The sequence below is a fragment of the Aythya marila genome (assembly GCF_965140915.1).
Source record: "Aythya marila genome assembly, chromosome: 2".
Classification (NCBI taxonomy): Eukaryota; Metazoa; Chordata; class Aves; order Anseriformes; family Anatidae; genus Aythya; species Aythya marila.
Window position 1 is genome coordinate 70,411,642 of NC_139043.1, and position 22,589 is coordinate 70,434,230.

Consider the following 22,589-nt stretch of genomic DNA (forward strand, 5'->3'; position numbering starts at 1 on the left):
AAATATTATTTACTTATTTAAAAAAAAAAAAAAAAGGAAGAAAAAAGAAAAAACCCATATACCATAGAAGGAGGAAAATATGTGTGTCCTTCAGAAGGATAAAAGGCATGTCGGCATGCTGCAGGAAGAGAATACAAAAGAAATACCATTTGGATGTAATGTTTTAAAAGAACAGTTTATTTTACATCCAGAATTTTGAAGCTTATTTGGGAAGCTAAATTTTGCACTAGTTTTAGCTGTTTATATTAGATCCTATATACCAACATTCATGTAATAATTATGGAAAATATTTTTAAATATATGGAAAAAAAAGTCCGAATAAATTCTGAGAGGTTCTTTAATAATAGCCAGAGGACATTTTTTAAAAGTTTATGGAAAAAATCAGCCTTAATAACTTCTATTTTTACCAATGAGTTTGCTTGGAAAATAGGAATTTCTCTAATACTTGAAATCATGCAAAGCTGCAAAAAGCATCAGCTACCTGCCCATCTTCCAATTACACATTACTTTGTCTTAAAAAAACAGCCAAACAACCATCATGAAAACTGTACAGCCAAAGAAGCAATTAGATAAGGAGACCACAGAGGAGAACTCTAAAATTCCAAACTTCTACCCATGATTTGTTTTTCCAGCTCTTATTTCTGGAATTTTAACTTTGACAGTATGAAAAATTACAGCAAAGGTTTCAAAGGACAAAAGTTTTCACCCAGCCTTGACTACAGAATTTGTATTTGTAAAGGAGAGACACTTCTACATCTTCCTTATCCTACCTAAAATTTCAGCAGAGGACTGATTTTTTTTCCACTCCCAAACTGAGGTGAAATGGCAAATTCACAGAATCACAGAATCACCTCGGTTGGAAGAGACCTCCAAGATCACCTAGCCCAACTTCTGACCTATCACTAACAAGTCCTCCACTAAACCACATCACTAAGCTATCACTAAGCTCTCCATTTAAACATCTTTTAAAGACCTCCAGGGATGGTGACTCAACTGCTTCCCTGGGCATCCCATTCCAATGCCTAACAACTCTTTTGGTAAAGAAGTTCTTCTTAATATCCAACCTAAACCTCCCCTGGCGCAACTTTAGCCCATTCCCCGCCACCACCAAAAAAAAAAAAAAAAAAAAAAAAGAAGCACTCAAACAACCACTAAGAATTGGCAAGAATTGTTTATTGCCGGGACATCTTGCAGGTAAGCCTGCAGGATGTCCATGGTGTTTGTTGGCTCCAAGTTAATGCTTGCAATGGAGCCTGAGCAACGAGTAGGGGCTCGCTGGGCACTCCTGCCATGCTGCTGGTACTCTCGGATGGCAGAGCACAAAGACATGCCTCAGTAGTCCCAGCTCTGTTCTGGCCGAGGTGGATCCACCTCCATTGGTTCCTCCACCTCTTCTTGTGCACCCAGCTCCATGGGCTCCACTGTGTTTGGCAGAAGGACAAGCCAGTCCGTGCCTGGGACTGCCCACACGGGATGCCTTCCATCCAGAATGTTCTCAGGCCAGGGTGCTGGACCAGGGGACCATCCAGTCCCATGCCTCGGTCCCATGCCACTGTTGGCTTGATTTTCATGCATTGGTCTGACGGTGCCGTCTGGTTTACGGCCATTACTGGGTCCCACACTGTGTCCTGGACTATGGGCATGCCTCGGCTCCCTGCAGCTCTCTGTCTGATGCTCCTGCCCTCGCTCCACATCACCGTTGCTCCTATGGCGAGGCCCAGGCCCCCTGTTGCTGGGTGTTTGAGGGGCCAGCCTGTTCCCCACATCACTGCGGTGCCAATGATACTGCCTGTATGTGTCTGTGGGCTGGGCGCCAGAGGTCCCTTGGGCACTGGTGTCTCTTCTGCCACTGGCGCTATCCCTCCGCCCACAACACCCTTCCTTCCAGTCAGGAGCGTTCCCTCTTGGTGCTTCCTTCACCGGACGGCATCGCCGTCCTCGCACACCAAGAGGCCTGCCGCTCGCCTCGCTCTCCTGCTCTCCTTCCTGCCACACAAGCTGGCAGTCAGAGGGCCGAGATGCTCAGCGAGTGGTGGGCCAGCTGCAGGGGACCTGTTTTATAGGGCCCACGAGCAGTGGTGGCCACTGTGGTGACCTCAGCAAGCCTCTGATGGAGTGGCCCATGCATGGCCAAAGGTGGCTGTGCTGGGAGCAGCCTGGAAGATGCCCTCATGTGGACAAGGAGGAGGGCTGGGGGGGCTGAGGGCCCCTTTTCTGGGGCTGGCTCCCCTGGGCCATTTGGCTTGCCAGAGAGAAAGGCTGCCCCTCGGCCACAGAGACTGTCCTGCACCTCCCATCCTGTGCCCTGAGTTTATTTTTAACACGTGTTTTTAGGTAATTTCATTCTATTTTTTATGGAAAAGAACAGAAGCAAGGTGCATCTTCAGCCCTAATTCCCATGTGCGCTTTGTGCTCTGAGTGAAGAATTTTTCCCTCACGTCACATCTAATCTAAATCTCCCCTACATTTGTTCAAAGCCATTATTCCTTGTTCCCTGGCTACACTCCATGATAGAGTCCCTCTCCAGCTTTCTTCTAGATCACTTTTATGGGTAAGGTTAGGTGGCCAAAATGCAGGACCTAGCAAATTGCAGCTTTATCTACCTTGTTCCACATGTTCCACATGACATACAGTCTGAGCTATGTGGGATATACCAGCCTGAACTTTTAAACTGTTTGCAGAGGCCTGCTTTAGCTTGACTGTTTCCAAATAAAGCCTGCCATTACTTACCCAGACACAGAAAGCTTTAACCCAATTGCCACTATCAGTAGGAAATACTGATCCCCATCTTCATACAATTAGAAAATAGTAAAGGAATATATAAAAAAGAACAGCATTTGCTTTTTTGTTCCATTGGTTATTTTTTTTGCAACTATTTTTACATGCTAAATATTTGGTACAAATTGCTTTCTCTAGTGAGGGCCTGTATAAGATTAGTGTGAAGTATTGAAACAGCTGAACACAAGGAAACTTCTCCAAACCTCCTGAAGTTGAGAAAATAGCCTATGTGTGCTCAAGCAAACAAACAAGAAACAAAAACATACCAACACTACTGTGTTCAACAGTAAATGCATGCCTAGGGGTAGTTCCAGGCAAGTCTGCCATCTCCAAAGGAATGTATTTAATAAAACCTAATTGCTATAAAACACAAAACATAGTTCAAAATTCAAGTTCCTAGAAAATCATTCTGGGTTTTGAGGTTTGTTGACCACCAAGCCCCAACTCCAATTCTGCGATCACTTTCGTTGAGAAAGAGACAAGTACTAAAAAAAAAAAGAAAAAAAAAAAAAAAAAAAAAAAAAAAGAACAGTAAATTAACTATAGCATATAAAATTAAACTAATCTACAGCTTGTAGCCAAGGGCTAGCAGTTTTTTGTTTGTTTGTTTGTTTTTCCCTTTCGCTGTATACCTTCTTATCCATTGTACTAGGAAAATTTCCTCACCAGAGACCATGGTGTGGTTATGAAAGAAAAGTCTGAGATGAATGTAACAGGCCCTGACATTCACACACTTCTGTTCAGTGGGTCATAACTTAAACATGGGTTTAAATAAATTAATATAAAAATATTTCTTTCATGTAGTATTATCTTCATTTAATCATTTTTCTGCTCAGTTACTCCTAGAATTATTTAAACTTGTCAGTTATTTTGAGCAGGCAACTAGAATATAAAACACAAAATCTTCAGTGAAATTTCACAATTACATTCAATTTTTTCTACAAGGCTCTTGTGATGATGTCTGCAAGAAGTTTTACATATTGCAAGTCTATCAGTATTCCATCTGCAACTGAAGCTGAAAGGGATGCTTTAGATCATCCACAGGTTTAGAATTTGTGCATGTTGTCCAACAAACAAAAATTTACATGCTGTGCACCATACCACTAGTCTGTGTTCATCAGCTTAGAAAGTTGACAGGACTTTCACTCTCGAGAGAGACAGACACGTTTTCCAGTTTTAGTTAGCACATAGCTAACTTTAAATTCATCAGCTATTAACATTATCCAATAACAACTCAATCATTCTTGTAGGGGGTAAGGAGAGGGGGAAGAGATAAAGAAGCAACCTGTAATGAAATGAATCAGATTGTTATACATCCTGTATTTCTTGACAGATGATGTCAGTAAACATTTCTGTAAATTTCTTCCCACTGACTAAATCCTATTATTCTTGTTATTAAATTTGCACAGAAGAAAGAAATACTCTGTCATGAAGTCCAAAATTTCTTCAGAAACATATTCTTTAACAATAATTTCAGTCCCACCTAAATTCAAAAGTCCATCCTGTAAGAGTGTAGATGTGACTATTTTATGGCAGATAAGCCTTTGTGCATGGATGTCTGAACTTGTGCTCAAGCAAAAAATTTGGATGCACTTAAAGTATTAAATATGGCATTTTTATAATGTTATCCATTTTTCTCTTGCATATACCCTTCTGTATGCACACAAACAAGCCCGTGTGAAAGAACAGCAAACAAATCAATTTTGGATAAATCTGCAAACTTCCCTTTCCAGGTTACCAAAAAAGTGGCTACAAGCTGTATTTGATACCATATCACTCACAGAACATCTTCAGAAGCAGGTATTATGCTTTCAGTGTGGAAAATGAAGCAGCAGTGTGGAGTGGGAAGCACCAGTGCAGACAGCATGAACCTTTCCCACCAGTGAGAAAGCAGTGCAGTGCGATTTCCATAGTTTTCCCTCAGGCATCCAAAGCCAGCAGGCTTCCCTGCCAAGCTCCTGTCACCCATTGGCAACTACATTAAGAACAGTCTACATCCCAGTATTATTAGAATAAGCTAGTTTTAGTTATATAAATGTGAATTTGGCAGTATTGCTACAAGCATACACAAATTATACAAATCAATTACTGTTTGGAAAACAAACTGGCTTATACATAACACTAATCCATGATACAGCAAGAATATTTAATGGCACCCAAGCATTTGCAGAACATGCAAGTTGTACCAACAAAATATATGCACTCAGAAGTCTTGGACATCTACCTAGCACTGTTTACCTGATGTCTTCTGGACTCATGAGTTTACACTGTATGTATTGCACAGCTGTAACTGACAGCTGCAACAGATCAATCCTTCAATATGGTTTTTAGGATGAAGTAAAGGATAGAACAATTCATTAAGAGATACTCATTTACAGAAGCTTAGAGCTATTAAAGAAAAAAGATGACAAAGTAAAAACTGCACTCTGGATTCTGAAACAGTTCATACCCATGAGTCTTTCAAGTACTAATACGACAAAGTTTGTGGTAAAATGACTTCACTAGAAGGGACTTGCGATACAATGAGAATTGATCTCTACAGATGAGCTAACCATTTCCTTTCAGATACCACTTTATTTTGCTAGCTTTCAAGGTATTCATCATTCATTTTTTCCAGACTTTTCTAGGGAATTTTACAGGTGTTTTCAAATTCCACATTTTTCACCTGTATTTGTCCATAACCAATTACTTGATCTTTATCAATGTACTGCATAACACCTGTGTGGTAACTCATTTACATGCATGCACTTGCTAATAGCAAATAAGATCAACTTACCCAAACCTCTTTCACCTCAGCTAAGGAATTCCTACCTCATGACAGGAGAAAAGCCGAACTCCTTCCATCTGATGAAAGACCGGATAGTGGGTGTTATCAATTGTATCACGGCGGTAGACATCTCCCACAGCCAGAAAGGCATCTAGGCCGGAGTGTATCAAGTCCCACTGGTGAGCTGATGTGTGTGCTCTTAGCATGTGATCACGATTCAAGTAATAGTTATCCTCTTTCTTTCTGCTGGCATGGTTTTGTGGTATAAGTAAACTATCAAAATTCTGCTGTACTGTAACCACTGGAGAAAGACCATCATAGACAGAAAAGAGTGGAGTCCCACGGCGTCCTGTATATTGCTTGTAGAAGTGGTCCTTCACCTGCTCCTTGATTAGCCACAAAGGGTGATGCTTTTTGTTATGCAAGTTCTTCCCCACTTTAGAAAGAATCTTCTCTGTGACATTGCTGTAGTCATCCTGGGGATAAGATTTACCAAGCAGTTCCACAGTGTTTAAGCAGGTTGTGCTGGCAGCAAAATCTGAAGGTACAGACTTGGAAGAAGAAAAATGCCTTGAATGGACCGGAATTCCTCTCACTTTCGGTGGTAAAGCTGTTTCAGAATACCTCGCTACTCTCATGAATTTCCAGAGCATTGCCATTGCAAACTCCCTTATAACCTGGAGGAAAAAAAAAGAAAAAAGAAAAAAAAATTGAAAGTTTGCATCTGCAATCTCACTGCAGAAATTGCTAGCATCCCACAGATAAGTGAAATCCAAATGTCTGTTTAATTAACATGACACCTGTCACAGACCGCTGTTTTGACTTTGGAGGGGGAATATCCGTGTGATCAAAATTCAGCTTGCTTGTTCACTTAACAGTCTTCTGCATAACTTTATCAGTATTAACATCACTAGACCTGGTCTCAGGCCCATTCCAAATATTGCAACTCTTTGCAGCTGAGGAAGCATCATATTTAAAACATTTTTTTATCCAGTTAAAATATGAGGCAATAACAGAACACGACATATGAGAAGCTCATAAATTTAGCAATGCCCTTCATCAGTCAGGGACATGTTTATAATAAAATCCAGGCATTAACATATTGTTGTATTGTCTTCCAGCATTAGCAGACCCTGTGGAAGGAATTCCACACAAACCAAATGCATGTGGCGCGCACTATACCACCACTATTTTCTACTTAATGTCAAACAAAAACAGTCTAACCATTCAAACCACTGAGCCACAATGAGAAAAACAATGGCCAAATTGTATATTTACACGGCCAAGGCATGTATTTACACGGAAACAGCATAATAAGTTCACAGACAAGCACTGCACGAGGTTCACAAGAAAGACTCCATGTTGTCAGAAATAATGTTTTAGGGTGATCAGAAAACCCCTTTTCCAAATGCTTCCAGAATACTTAGTTTTTCTGGTTATACCACTGCACCAGAGGAAGGCTTGACAATTATCAGGAAGGTGAATGAAGTTATAAGTTTCTGCAGGACGTGTCTGTCAAAGGGCCCTCTTTACACATCCACCCTGTTTAGAAACAAACTCTGCTTCATGCATGCACATGGACTACTTTGTAGTTCTTGAAGATAATTCCATAAACAAGGAGTTTTGAGGATCACAACACCTTCAGGCACTCTAAAACACATAAGCCCATTCTGATAATGTAAAAGCACTTGAAAAATCAAGAGTTTGGCTTTGTAAATACTGGCATAGATTCCAGTAAAATACTTAAGCATTACAAATTGCTTATTACAGAACGGGAAAACGGGCATCAGAAGTTGAGTGACAGGTTCTTGGGTGAAAGAATTTCCTGTGAAAGTGTTCTTAAAAAAAATGTCAGAATAAAGGACATAAGTAATGAATAAACCACCATCTTCAAGGGATAGGTTACCATCTTTACAACAGCACTACAGTATCTGGCTAACCTTCCAAAGAAACATAACAGAAATGTGCAAAAAAAAAAAAAAAAAAAAAAAAAAATATATATATATATATACACACACACACACACACAGGAGAATAGAATAGACAGATTTTAGAAAAAATCAGATCTTTAAAAGGTAATGGATCTGTGCATACCTGGTCTCTTTTCCTCTGGCTTATGTTTGAATGTTCACTATAGATTTATTTTTTATTTTTAGTGAGATACAAACAATTGTATCTCACTAAATAAAAATAAAGACAAGTTGGGTAGACAGAAATTATATTTGGCAGGGCATAGTAAGGTTACTGACTATGTTGTCTAAAGGAAAAAAAGATTTATAGAAAAAGGAGAGAAAGAGGGTCTAAGATAAAAGAACAGCTAAAACACTTAACTATTTTTGGAACTTTTAAGAAGGACTGCTCAGTTGTTGGTTTGTTGTTTTTTTTTTTTATAGCTTGAAGAACTATTTCATCAAATTAGATCTTGGCCAATTTTGTTAAGATTCTTCCACAGATGAATTCACACACACACACACATAACACAAAGCCCTCTGACATAGATTAAGTGAGGGACAGCATTAAATTTTGAAGAAAGATGCTCCATTTTCCCCAAACATACGTTCTTCTTCACGGAAACCGAGTTCTCATTTTCAAACAGCTGCTTGAAATATCCAGTTCTAGTCAGATAATGAATTCAGCTTCCCTATGTAAATATCACCATCTGCCCATACATTTATTTGTCTAAAAAATTCAATTCAGAACTTATACATAACTGTAATATATGAAAAACTCTCGTGATTTTATCATGAATCTCGTGATGTTTGCTGCTTTCCTAAATGCCATTTCTTTGAGAATCAGACAACCATATGAGAAATTTAACTTTCATATAAACAGTTCTGATGATGATTATAGCTTCATTGGGAAAAAAAAAAAAAAGTTCTGGAAAAAAATAAAAGGGACGATTGTTTATTTTTCATTTTAAGACTCATGATTTTTAAGATAGACATCTGCTATTCAGTCTCTGATACTTTAGAAATGCTGATTTTTCAGACCATGTGATATATATAGTCTTCATAAACTTGTATGGGGGCAGGGGCAAGAACAGATTAAATGATGTCAGACTATTTATCCTAACATTATACTTGTGCTTGAAATAGTTTAATTGCCTTACTACCTGCATTACTATTCTAATCTAAAGAAAATATACTCTGAGCAGTAGTAAAAAAAAAAAAAAAAAAAAAAAAAGGCTAACCCAACGTTAGTTAATGTAGTTAATGAGTTACTGAGTTAGCCAATGTCTGAGAAGGCAGGAAAAAGAGCGTGCTTGCACCCTTTACATCATAGAAGAAAAATTCAGATAACGATAAAAAAATTACTAGGATGGAGATCCACATTGGAAAATAAATGGTCTCTTTACCTTTCTGCTAACAATAAATAATCAATATTAAATATGTTAATTACTTATGCTTATTGTAATAAATAGGCAACTATATTTTATAGACTTCTAGCTAAAGGTGTGAAAAAAGCGCAATTTAAGTTTATCCTTTTCTTTCTTCATTTCCACTGTGCTTATTATTTGGCAGTAAGACAGAACTAATTTCTGTGCAGGTCGACAAAACCTGAATTCCACAGTGAAAACTGCTAGCCAGCTCATCACCATACCCTGCTAAATGACAGCAGTCCTGTAGACAAAAACAAATACAGAAAGAGGAAATAAACATTAAACGAGCACCACTGGCATCTGCAATCCACAGACAGCAAGGCAACACCAGCAACCCAGTGGGTTATGTGCTCTGGGCTGGCGGTGGCTCTGACTCAGGGCTGGGAGCTGAGGTGGATTTTTGGAAGGCAGCCCCCAGAGGGGCATCTCAAAGCGCTGCAGACAGACGTGCAACTGCCAGGCCCACCATCTCCTGCCACACAGCTCCTTACCTTGCCTCTGCCACTGCCACAGTCCTGAGTGCCCAACCATTGCACCACACAGGTCATGGCCCTGCCCCTCTACCTCCATGCCAAGATGTCTCAAACAGCGGCTGCAGCTAGGATCTTTGCTGAGGCCTACACTGCATGCTGTGCTCTGATGGTCCAAGCTTAGCGGTAGGGCAAGAGCTGAACAAAGTACCAGAAAACATCATGATTTTGGAGCATGTTCAAAAGGCAGTTGGATGAGGTAAGGGATCATACTGCTGAAATGTTAGGAATGTCGTTTGTATCTAAATCCAGGCTTCCTTGTCACATGCAGCAAGGATTAGGACAGCATTGTCACTGATGCTCTGGTATTTGTCACAAGCCCCCTCCACTCCACTGAGTTTTAGGAAAGAATCATACACTCAGCAAAATTCCCCCTTACGCCTACCTCTGTAAGGAGGAAAAAAGAGGGGTAGACTAGCAGCTCACAGGGAAAAGAAAAAGGCCTGTGCACCAGAATTGTTTTATTCCATCATCTCTTCTCCAAGAAAAGTGGAAGATAGAGAATGCTCTTGCTTGAGGAAAGCATAGCCCAACAATAAACCAAACAGCCTGGTTTCAGTGCCACTTGCTAGGTATTTATACCTGTGAACATAGAGCATCCTCATGCTCATTGACCACTTTGTGGTATGCCCTGTTGTGTTTTTTTTGTTTGTTGTTTTTTTTTGTGTGTGTGAGCATTTTTATTTTTTTACTGTTTATGGCTGCAGAAATACAGATGGGCTACTGCATACATAAACTGAAGCACATGATGGGTTTGAAACCAAAATTCTACAAAGATGAGAGTCTGTCTCCTATCCAGGAATAGCTAATTAATGCAAGAGTCTGAAGTGCCATGGAAAATGTTAGAAAAGTTGGGCTGCCACCATTTTGTGATGTGACAGCTTTTATCTACCGTATGTGTGGGGAGGGGAGTTCAACCAACATAGCATATGTTAAGACAAAAATTATAAACATATGCTAGGCTGCTAAAATTGGACATTTACCAGTCTGCTTAGCAATTTAGCTAAGCATTGAATTTTAGTTTTGAAAACTATGTAGGCATACAGCAGCAAATATAATTGTATTGCCATGGCCATATCTACATTGCATGGGATATAACAGAAATTATTTCCTATGCAATACCAATAATAAGCTTGGATTTTTTTTTCAAACACATTTTTAAAAACACAGATACGTTGTTGCACACCAGAACAAACTTTCCCTCTTATCAAGTATGCTGAATTTATATATTATATACAAAAACCTCTGAAATAGCCTTGAAGACAATTCTGAATGAATCCATTTAGAACCTAACCTTCCAAGTGCAGAATATTTTCAGATGTCACTGATGATAACTAAACATACAATGAAACAAAATATTGCGTACACTACAAAGTACCAGGCAAGAGGCAAGCTAACATAGCCTTACAATATTTGGCTCTCAATTTTTTCACTTATTTAGAGTTCATATAGTTAATAATCTGTTCACAAGCTCCAAGGAAGATACAGAATATCTAATTTTTCGTTTTGTTTTTTTTTTTTTCTTAACCAAAACAAAAACATGTTATAGGCTGGCTTGCTGCCTGCTCGCTAACAGTTATGCCTTAATCATGATGATGCCTTCAGCAACATTATGACATTTGCAATATTGGGAGAAAGTTTAAAAAAAAATTTCTGAGATAAGACATGACCATGTTTTCCTCTCAATGTTACATGTAAGACCTTCTTAAATATGAAATAAAAGGTATTAACAACCACCTACCTTTTTTTACTGATCCAGAAGATGCCTATTGTCTCAACAAATGCCACTATTTTGTGGCCTGTCTTACATGCGTGAGCACCTGAAGACAAGCACAGAAGGCCTGAGGCATACCTTCAACCACCTTCACCATTCGTTAAGACTGCAGGACAGTCTAAGATAGGCACAGTTAGGTAGCATATCTTTAGGTAGCATATCTTTGGAGAAGGGAACACACTTCTGCAAGGACCACTAGGAAAGCACCAGTTTTGAAGTGTTTCTTCATCATCTTGAGTACACATGACACTGCAACAAATTTCAGTTTCCTCTTCTGCCCACCAAAGGTTGCTGCAAACCCTACAGCTTCCCCAACATGGTATCACCCAGCTGAACCTGACTGGCCAGGCTTATCCATAAGTTTCCCACCTATAAGAAGAATAATACTTCCAGAAAGATTATTCTAAACAGGTAGCACGTGTTTCAAAACATTTGTGAACTCTAGCTGTGCTGCCTAGCTGGAACAAAACTTTCAAGGATTGACATACAAGGTTTCCAGACATCCTGTAGTGAATTAAATTTAAGCAGGCAGAAGTAGAATATCCATACAAAGGAATTAGTGATCAGCAAGCTAATCAGTCACATCAAATTGCTGAATTATTCAGAGAGCATATAATTTTTTTAAAAGAGAAAAGTACTCAGCACAATTAGCATTGAAAGATCCAAGGCAAATAAATTGAGACTTCTGGTTCTAATAGATGGAAAGACACCAAATTCTAAAATGTGAAATTTAGAACTTTAAAGTGAACAGTCCAACCACATTATTTTTATTATAATAGGCCAGAAGAAAAAATAACTATTGACACAAAATAATGGTTTGATATATATATATATCAAATATATCAATAATAAATAAATAAATCAATAAATCAAAATAATGGTTTAATATATATATATATGTGAAAGCAGATTAAAATAAGGAAAGTCAGTCCTCCCTCCTCAGAAACAGTATATAATTTTCTTTTATTTATACCTGCACTATTTTTTGATTCTTTTTCACAGACTAAAACAGTGTTTGTTCTTTACTGAAGAAATGCCAGTTAAGCCTTTTGGTATAAAATTTCCATCAGGTGCTAGGACTAAGGTGCACAAAAACCTACTGAAAATTAAACAGCCTTGATCTGACCTCCTATACTTGTGCTCTTCCTTTCCTACACAGTTAGGCAAAAAATTTAATAGTCAATTTGATACTTTAAGGGAAAGTCCTTATGTAAGAAGGATGCAATAATAAGTATTACATTACACTGTAATTACACTACATATTAATTACATTACACTATAATTATTAAGGATGTACAAAGGATATGTGTGTTTTCAATGCATTACAAGATAGATTGCCAAAAAGCAATACAGCAATCATTCTTAACTATTTTCAAATTAGTCTGCTTTTAAATACACACACTGTTTGAAGGAAACAATCTGAAAAAACACTACCTTTGTCTGGGAATACTCTCTTTCCAGCACCCTGAAAATGCTGCCAGCTAGCTCTCTTCATTAGACAACATATTTTATATAACTGTCAGACAATTAAGTACCCATAAGATCCTCACTGCAGTCAAGATTACCTCTATCTCTTCTGCCTTTTTTTTCCTTCAACAAGTGTGACTTGAGTATCTTTATTTTTCTATACATGTATATGTTCTGAAGAATTTTACTCCTGTAGAGTATTATATGAGTAAAAAGTAATTTAGTTAGAAATGAGATATTAGTATTAATTCTATACAGTGGTTTATTTTCTTGGTTCTGACTGATTATCTACACCATTTGGACATTCAGGATCATAAAGACCTCATCCTGCCTCAACAGGAAAATAGGAAGAGGGAATAATATATATATATATATATATTTTAAGTCAGTTATTAAATACCAAGAATGGGACATGCACAGCTTGGTAACAGCACAAAGGACAGCAGAGGAGGAATAAGTAATTCATTTTAAGCATTAACGATTCCATCACAGTAATGCAAAGCATCGGACTAGAAAACAGCAACTCCACAGCATGGGAGGTGATAAAAGTAACGCACACGCCACTCCTAAAGCAGCAGAACCTCCTAAACTTCTGCGCTGCTTTGCACTTACAGTAAGTCACCTATATGAGCATTGCCGTACATCACTAATATCTATGGGATGAAGACGCACATTGCCATATTCTGCAGAAGAGCATAAAGCTATAGATATATGCTTTATCTTTACAATTTAAGGTAAAATTATTCAACCACAGCAACCAGAATTGCTGGATCCTCCTGATGGGCCAGCTGGAAAGCAGCAGTCCCTGCTCCAGAGAAGTGCCGCACTGTCCTGGCAGTAGAAGCTCAGCTCTCTAGAAACACCAGTGGTAGGCAAAGTAGATATCCTTCAGCTCAAGAGGCATCGTTCACTGATCAAATAATGAATGCCAGCCTTCTTCAGGGAAAAGACAGAAAGAAATACGGCAATGTTTATGTATCAGATTCAACACACAGGCTACCCAATGGGCTACTTTTAACTAAATAAATATGTTTCAGACACTTCATATGGCACAGTGAAAAAAGGAAACCTAAGAAACGAACCCAACCTATGCAATTCTAAGAAACCAAATGACTTAGATGTGTCGTGTCAGAGAAGCAGGCTGAGCATGAAACACTCAGTTGTTCCACAAACTAAAATAAATCTTCAGCTTTATCTGCTATCTCCCAGTATTACTCTGATTCCCTCCTTCTCCTTTTGTTTTTGAGAAAAATTGGAAAAATCCATGACTCGCCATAGATCTCCAGATGTCCAGCACAGTAATTATCCTTGACATCATGCTATAGTTTAACAGAATGAATACTTAAAATATTAAATAATAAATAAAATGAATATTTTAAAATGGAGTTATTTCTGGGTTTCAGTATGCATGTAATCAGCTTCTAAATCAAACTAGCCTTTCCTGCACCATGTTTCATCCCTAAATGGTGGGAGAGAGCGAGGGGGAGTTCTTTTCTGACATACCAGCTTTCTGTCTTACCAAGCTCTAAATAGATCAATTTCACATATTTGCTGTCATCCTGAGCAAAAATATCAAAGTATCACCAGAGATCCATATCTCAGCCCTAGCTATGATGTGAACTTGATGTCAGCTCAAACTCCAACTCAGCGGCAGTATTGCTCCTTGGTCTATTTAAGAAATAATGAAGCTCTGTGAACCGACAAAGCATTTACCAGAACTATGTATATTTCAACAGCCAATCAAAAGAGAAAGATAGAGACAAATTTCTCTATGGATTTTACTTCAGAATCAATAAGTCTCACAGATTTCAGTATAGATGGAGAAGAGAAAATGTAAACGTTTGCAGCAGAGATTTCACAGCAGCGCAATACCTCCCAGTTAGTAAATGTATGATCACACATGTACAAAGAAGTCACCGCTAGTTTGAACTGTACAACTGTACCATCTTCATTTATCTGTCACAGTTTCTGACAAAGCATTTCAGAAGAAGATTAGAAGGCTCCTAAGGAAGGAACTGCATTTCCCTGCCTGGGGCTTACCACTTATCTGAGGTTGGTAGGAACAGTGCTGAAATATTAATAAGTAAGCCATTTGTCAGGAATATTATGCAAGAAAGATTGGCAACAACACAGACAGACAAGCATTCAGATTTCAAGCTAGGGCAGTAAAATCTATGTGGTCAAAAGGAATTTAAAAAACAAACAAACAAACAAACAAAATACTTTCACCCTCACTCACAAGCTTTGGAAGAAAACAGTAAATGGATGAATGTGAGAATTTAAAGATAAGAATTCATCAGGCTCAGAACTATTAATAGCAAGTACTGATTTCTAAGAAGGACCATGACCCACTCTAGGATATAGAATCCAAGTTTTCAAGTCTCAATTTCCCCAAGAAAATCTAGTGATGTTTTCTGCAAATAAAGTAACTTACTTTAAAAAAGATGCTGTCATGACATAAGCTGCTCAAATATAGAAAATTCACATGAACAAGTGCAAAACATATAATCCCACAAGTGAAGAGAAATAAAAAAAAAAAATAAAAAAATAAAAAAACACTGAGATTTTCTTACAAATTATAATGAAGTAATACAGAAGAAAAATTGTACCCATTATGACAAATCAGATTTTAAAATCTATACCCCCAGAAAAGACCTAAGAAGTAAATCATCCCCAGCAGTTTCCAAATGCTATTTCTCCATGAGGGAAACTTGCAAAAAAAAAGAAAAAAAAAAAAAGAAAGAAAAGACTCAGTCAGACTCAATGATCCTACTATTTGTTCCCACATTGTGTACTTATTCACAAATGTTGACATAATTTTACATAAGCGTATGTTTAGGGACAGGTATGTACCAATTTTATACAGTTCTTTTTATGTCATAAATTTGAAGGTTTAATTTCAAAAAGAGTATTTTTTAATTTTTAGTGTAAGCAAATTTGAAGAGCAAAGAGGCATCATATCAAAAAATAATACACAATTTTTACTAAAGAAGAAGGTGGTCCTATTGGCAAATAAATTATTCATGTATGTTTGATTGACCAAAATAGCCATATTCAGCTTACATTGATCAGTTTACTAGATTTTAAACATGTTCAGTAATGTTACCCATAGGTTTTATCACCATTGTCACCAGTTGGATGTACTTACACACATATGAAACAGTGTTGTTCAACAGCATTTAGACTTTCATTAAGAAGCACTCTACTCTTACACAGAGTATCTCCACGCAGGATCACAAAATGCTTTTCAACATTTAGCCAATTAAGCCCTGCTAGATTCTCATGGGAAAAATACTGTATTATTTATGCCTATTAGTGCTGCAGCTCTCAATTCAAAAGCACTGTAATTCAACATGTTGCTTTTCACTTATTTTTCCTTTCCAAATGGTTTTAATTATATTGTTATTTTTCTCCATGTTCAGAATTTTTTTGTTTGCAGTATTATTCTATCAACAATTTGACAAGTACAGCGGCTGCTATGAATAAAATCAAAATGATTTTAAAGCAGTTTGCCAAAATTGCCTGTAAGAAATCATGCTGAACAGTTCAGAAATACTGGGCTATTACTGTTGAAACTACCCCCTCTCCATACATGCAAGTTTTGGGGGCTCAAACGTAAATTCCCTGAGAAGGAAATTCAGTCACTGTTCTGTATTTTGTCTTGAAAACTTCATTGGCCTTAATGTTACCGTAATAATAACTATATAATTGTATATATATGTATTGTGTGTGTGTGTATATATATATATTTATATTTATATATATATACACACATGTATAGTATATATATGTAATTATAACTGCTGAAGGGCTGATGATGTGCAGGTTTTCCTCTCCTCCAGCCCCAAGCCACGCTTCTTCATGCTCACCACAGCAGTCTTACCATATCCGTTCCTTGGGTGCACACCCTTCCCTTCATCCTCCTAAGACAGTATGATATATTCAAAGCAACTGAATCTTGGCTAGTGACATGAATCTACAGTTTTTAAAAATAGCTTAACTCAGCTTTACTTTTCCAATTGTGAGAATTGACAGAATCACCTGAGATTCTAATGAGCACCACACATACCAAGGTTCAAGGCAGGAAATTAAGTTAAGAAACTTTAAGTCATCTTTACCAGTGAAAACCTAACTAAAAGCAACAGGTCATCAGCCTTAGGACTTGGTTCTGCTGGGGCCAAGGAATTCAGGTCCTGACCTGACACAGCAGTTTGTATTTGCTGAAGTATTTTTCAGAACTGAGGCTCAAGTGTTCAGCAGAGCTCACACAAAGTCCACAAAGCAAACCTAACCAATGCCATGATACAGCAAAGAGCAATGCATTTGCTCTGACTCAAAAAGTGGTAGCAGCTCCTGAAGCCAGGAAGGGTATGTAAGAAAGGTTAAGATTACAGGCATGTAGAAAGGAGAATTTCAGTGCATGGTGCACAGACAATTGGAAAGAAAAGTGAGATCACCAGTGAGAGACATCGCGTATTAGTTCTAAATAAATTCTAAATTATAATTTTTCCTATTACCAAAGGGCAGAGTAAAAGCAAATCCACACCAGGATTTAAAAGCACTACAGGATGCTATAAAACTAAACTGTAATTGAATGGGAAGGCTCAATATGCAGGTCTCTCAATGTGCAAGAAAGTAAGAAAAGGCGATTTGCTGAGGTTAGTCAACTACACGGGATGCGAGAAGACCAAAGAAAGGTAAATCATGAGGTAGACAGACTAGCAAGAATCCCTCTCCCTTAAATATGTAAAAAAAAAAAAAAAAAAAAAGAACTATTGCTATAATTAACTGCTATGAAACGTGAATAAGGGCAATCAGGTCTCACTGAGCAAAAGAAAATATAATCAGTATCTCCAGAGGATCAAACTGGGTCAGCCACATATTTATAATGTGTACTAGCATTTTTTCAGTATCAAAAAAATACAGTAATTGAAAATCATTTCCATTAAAATATTTTTGGTGTATCTTCAAGAAAACATTCTACAATGTGGATCACAGAGAGTAGAGCCTTACTCTGCATGCCAATTTAAATAACAATAGTCCTAACAGTGATTACAGGACTCTGCTGTGTTCTTACCTCATACCATCTGGGAGTCCAAATATTTATAAGATTGTGTTTTGGGGTCTCAGCTAAGCCAGACTGTAGACACTGTACACTGCTTTTCTAAAAAAAATTACTTACTTGAAGCTAAAAGCATTACTTTAGTGAATAGTTTAAGAGATGGAGAGCTGGAAATCGTTCCCTAAATGACCAGATCCTATATTATTCAAGCTAAATTACTTGGCATAGGGTTTTGTTTGTTTGTTTGTTTGTTTTTTTATCTATTTATTGATAACAATGACCATTTTCTGTCACCTTGCCATAAAAAGCTGCATGCCCAATTGCTGCCTTTGACATTTATTTAGGCATGGTAAAACAATTGAACTTTAGTGGGAAATATTCCCATAAAATCCATCATGTAACTAAGGCAAGGATGAAAACACTCACAATTAAATTTTTTGAATTCTTAAAGTTAAAGTGACTATCCTGGACTTTTATGGCATCTTATTTTCTGCCATTCCAATAAACACATTGGCACCTGGACTGAAAACTCTCCTTTTCCAATTCTTCTTTCTGTCATCTGCTGGGAGGCAAAGTAGAATAATTGGATTGCAGCTGCTGATGGCTTTCATTGTTTTGTTCATTTCTTGACACCACAGAGGGAAGTTTTGCTAAATAAGGATCAATAGACTGAATAGGAATGTTTAAATTTTCTTTAACAAAGCTGAAGAGAAACAGTATGAAAATGAAAAAACGGCCCTTTTTGAGGCAAGTTATTTGAATAAAATATTGGGTGAGTTTACTGCATAGCAATGTTTACCAACAAAACGTGAAGAACAGAATTCAAGCAGAATGAAACTGAAGTCTGTCTATTCAATTCTCATTAACTTCTTACTACAGAGCTACCAGAAACACAGCTCAAAGGAGAAGAAAGCAATCAAGGGATGATGGTAACATTTCAACATCCGTAAAAGAAGAGCTACATCCAATGATATGGCCTTCAATCACAGTATTGAAAATCACATATAAAATACAACATTACAATCAGCTCTTCTGCTCATAATTACATGAAAAGATCACGTATCATACAGTCAGACAGAAATAATAAAAAATAATAAAAAAAAGAACAACCTCTTGCTTCCAGGCTGATGCTATTTAATTACAGAAGCAGGGGAAAGGTGGCTTCCTGCATTATTACTAGTGCAGACCTGTTGTGGGCATTCAGTTTTCTTTAGCACTACATGAATTTATAATAAATAAATAATAATAATAATATAAAGCACTAAATAAGACTTTTTTTGGTAGAAAGAAAAAGGTTATTTTTTTCCCTTTATGTCTTAAAGCCAGCTTCTTCTCACAACCAATAAACAAACTAGGGAAAGCTCTTTACTGTTTCTTCTCTTTTATACTTTCAAACCACTTCTCTGCTCTAATATTTGATACTAAGTAGAGCGAATAAAACAAAATGTTTCACCAGTCGGAAAAAAATCTAAAATTCAATTGTCTTTTCACCTTTTTTGTTGCACTTTTGCTAAGTTTGCTGTAAATTGAGAAATAAACTATAAAAGGATATCTCCAGATAGACCTGAAAATGATGAATACTCTCACTAAAGGCTGAAATTCACCACTTTGCAGAAGGGTAGCACCTAACTCATCCCTATGTAAGCTTTACAAAGATTACTATAAAATCACGTGTAGCACTTGAATCCTACACTAGACATACTTCACATGGCAGGAATTTGCAGTTTAAGGCCTGAACTCAAACCTATCTATTGAGAACTTTAGAATGTGGCCCTCTGACATACCAGGTACACGCAGAAGTATTTTGTGTAAGTAACATTACACGCCCGTATGATTGTCCTGCATTCAACTGTTCATGTAATTACCACGTTAATCTTCATACTAACGGTATCCGCATTTTACTCAGTTTAAGTTCCACCAGCATCAAATTCAGTGCAGTCAGTGCATCTGTTATCCTAACTTCTGTCATCTCTCTCACAAGTCCCAAGCCTGTTATTAGCAACCTGTGGGCAATTAGCATAATTATTAGCAGACTTGGATTCATACTTATCGTTGTTTGTTTGCCTGTGGAATAGAAACAAGACAACACCAGTAAAATACTGACCATAAGAATACTGATGACTTTACATCTCATTATAGTCATGCTGCTGTAGTTGACCCTTTCCACCAAAAAAAAAAACAAAAACAACAACACTGAATTATATGTAGTTTTCAGTATGCCACAATGCTTTCATAACATAAGACTGAACTCACGACTACTTCCTTCTATAGATACAAATACTGAATACATTTTAAAGGTGTATTTTGTAAAGACACACGGTATTACGCCACAGGAAAGGGGGAATGTAAGGTCTACACAGAAAAGACTCTCCCACAACTCAGCTTTCACATCTGTCTCTTCTCCAGCAACTGCAACCTGCACTTACAAGTACCCACTAATTGCAGAAATCCAAGCTGAGAAAGTATCACCTTGACTATCAAAGTTATTAAAAATGCCACAGAAAACCCAGATACGGCCATCCGACTACCATGGAGTTACTAAGGTGCACATTATCTTTTCTTTTTGTGCTATGAAATCATTTATAAACAGTAAAGTCCCACTTTGCACAAAGGAGTAACTAGTCCCATTTCTTCTACTTCATCAGATCTCATTAAAAATTTCAAATTTTATTCTACCCCACGGAGAATACGGTGAATACACAGGCCAGTGAAATCAGGAGACTCCCAATTCCCCTTTTATGCTTTCCAGCTTGTATTACGGAAGGAAAGGCACACAACTCCCTCACGCATTCTTTGTTATGAGCAGGTATGCCTGTTTTATGCCAGATAACTACAGAACGGAGGCAAACTTTGCTGATTTAAGGACCACCCAAAATCGTTAAGAGCTCACTATCAAAAGTGAAAAGATGTACTGCGTGGCTTTTTGCAAGAACCTGAACATGGTCTAGTTTCAGGCAGTATTTTCATTAGCAACCTACATAACTGAACAGAGAAGATGCTTAACTTTGCAAATCATCAAGAGCTGACACTGCAGCTATTCTGAACAACAGGCTGGAATTCAAAATCATCCCAACAAACTAGAGAAGTAGTCAGAAAAATAACAGAACAATTCAGTAGGGCCAAGTGCAAGTTTCTGCACTTCAGCAGATAATCAGCTGCATACCTCAGGCACAGCAAATAAGTGGCTAGATGACAGGTACTTCAGAAGAGGGTAAGGGGTATACTAGACCACAAGCTGAAAACAAGTTAAATGCATGAATTAAGAGGGAGGGGAAAAAAAAAAAAAAAAAAAAAAAAAAAAAAAAAAAAAAAAAAAAAAAAGGGAATATAAAACAGGAGCATACACTTCGTAACACAGAAAGCATTCCCGTCCTTCTGTTGAGCAATGGTAAGGAATACAGAAACGAATTTTCGGCTCAATATTTATTAAAGAAAAAATACATGTGAAGCAACTAAAAAAACACATGAAGACAGTAGCAGAAATTATCAAGTCTCTAAAAGGATGAACTATGTAGAAAGAATGAATGTACTGAGACTATTTGGATTGAAGAAGAAACTGAGAGGCAATTTCATCATAATTGAATCAGAAGGAAAGTTGTACACTGTGTGCTGGCTAGAAAAAGCAGCAATGTACCTAAAACAAAGTCAGAAAAAACAGTATAAGTTACTAGGAAAAGACTTTCTACAAATGGAGTGAACTGTGTTAAGAGAGGGTTTGTGCAGACCCACTTTTGTTTTATTATTTCATACATATTTCTAGACACCTGTGCTAAAATACAGGTATAAAATCTGGGGGCCAAAGAATAGAATAGACAGTATCTTAGGTCTTTTCAGTCTTGTTTTCGTTTGTTATTTTGTAATTTCTATGTTGTGGGGTTTTTTTCTTAATGAAAGACATAATAGCATGTCATCCCTTAGAGGTCTAGCCAAATCTTTCTTTCAGTAGCAATTTTAATGGTGCTTATGGCTTTATGCCAGTTAAATTTTTTAGCAGGTGATGTATCTGCTTGTAGTCACTGTCATATTTTATCTATCTCAGCATTTATTTACTAAATGTTTTAACATTCTAGAGTATGGCAGGTGTTATATAAAACACAGCATTATTTTCCACATTTTATTCCACTCACTGGTACTCCTGCTCGCAGATTAACTGGCAAGAGTACAAATAACCACACCAATTAAAAAGTTTGACTGTCGCAGCTAGCTGTGTACTACCAGTAAACAAAACTCAACACAACAATGTTCCCTTCCTATTACAACAAAATCTATTAGCAGTTTTTTTATACAAAAGGAAATAGAGCTATAGACAAGCTGCAGTGGTCACTCAGATAAACACTGCTTGATAATTGCGTGCCGCAACAATGATATTTGATTTACTAAAGATGCATTACGGTTGCATTTCCATCAGTCCCCTGATCTTGTTCCATGGTTCAGGACAGGCAGAAAAATCCATTTGTATTAGGCGTTTCCATTCATAACTTCACCCCACGTGTTAAGAATTTTTGGCTGTCTACATAGAAATTTCCTCTGAAATAAATGGAGAGACACTCAAGATGTCAGTGAAAAACACAGAGGGCTAACAAAATACTATTTTTACTCCACTTCTCAAACTGCAGTTGGACACACTGAAAACACCTTTTTTTTTTTTTTTTAAATCTCTCATACAGAAGTCATCATTCCCTTTGCTCGTGTTCTTGAGGAACTTCTACTGCTTTCTCTTTAATCTCTTTTTTGAGAATAAGGAGACTTAAATTCAATACAGTATTAAAGATTGAACATTTTAATGGATAACACTGAAACAAACAATGACCTCGCTGTTGTCTCTGTCTTAT

The 22,589-nt window shown here is 37.3% G+C and overlaps 1 protein-coding gene across 4 annotated transcripts in view; it reads right to left on the bottom strand.

Annotated features, from left to right (window-relative positions):
- Nucleotides 1–22,589, bottom strand: part of FARS2 (phenylalanyl-tRNA synthetase 2, mitochondrial) — a 246,221-nt gene that overhangs the window by 184,723 nt on the left and 38,909 nt on the right. For all 4 annotated transcript variants that reach the window (XM_082754417.1, XM_082754420.1, XM_082754419.1 and 1 more), the window contains one exon: nucleotides 5,590–6,222. In XM_082754417.1, coding sequence (XP_082610543.1) covers nucleotides 5,590–6,204 — 615 coding nt within the window. In that variant the 5' untranslated portion in view covers nucleotides 6,205–6,222. The remainder of the gene's footprint in view (nucleotides 1–5,589; nucleotides 6,223–22,589) is intronic.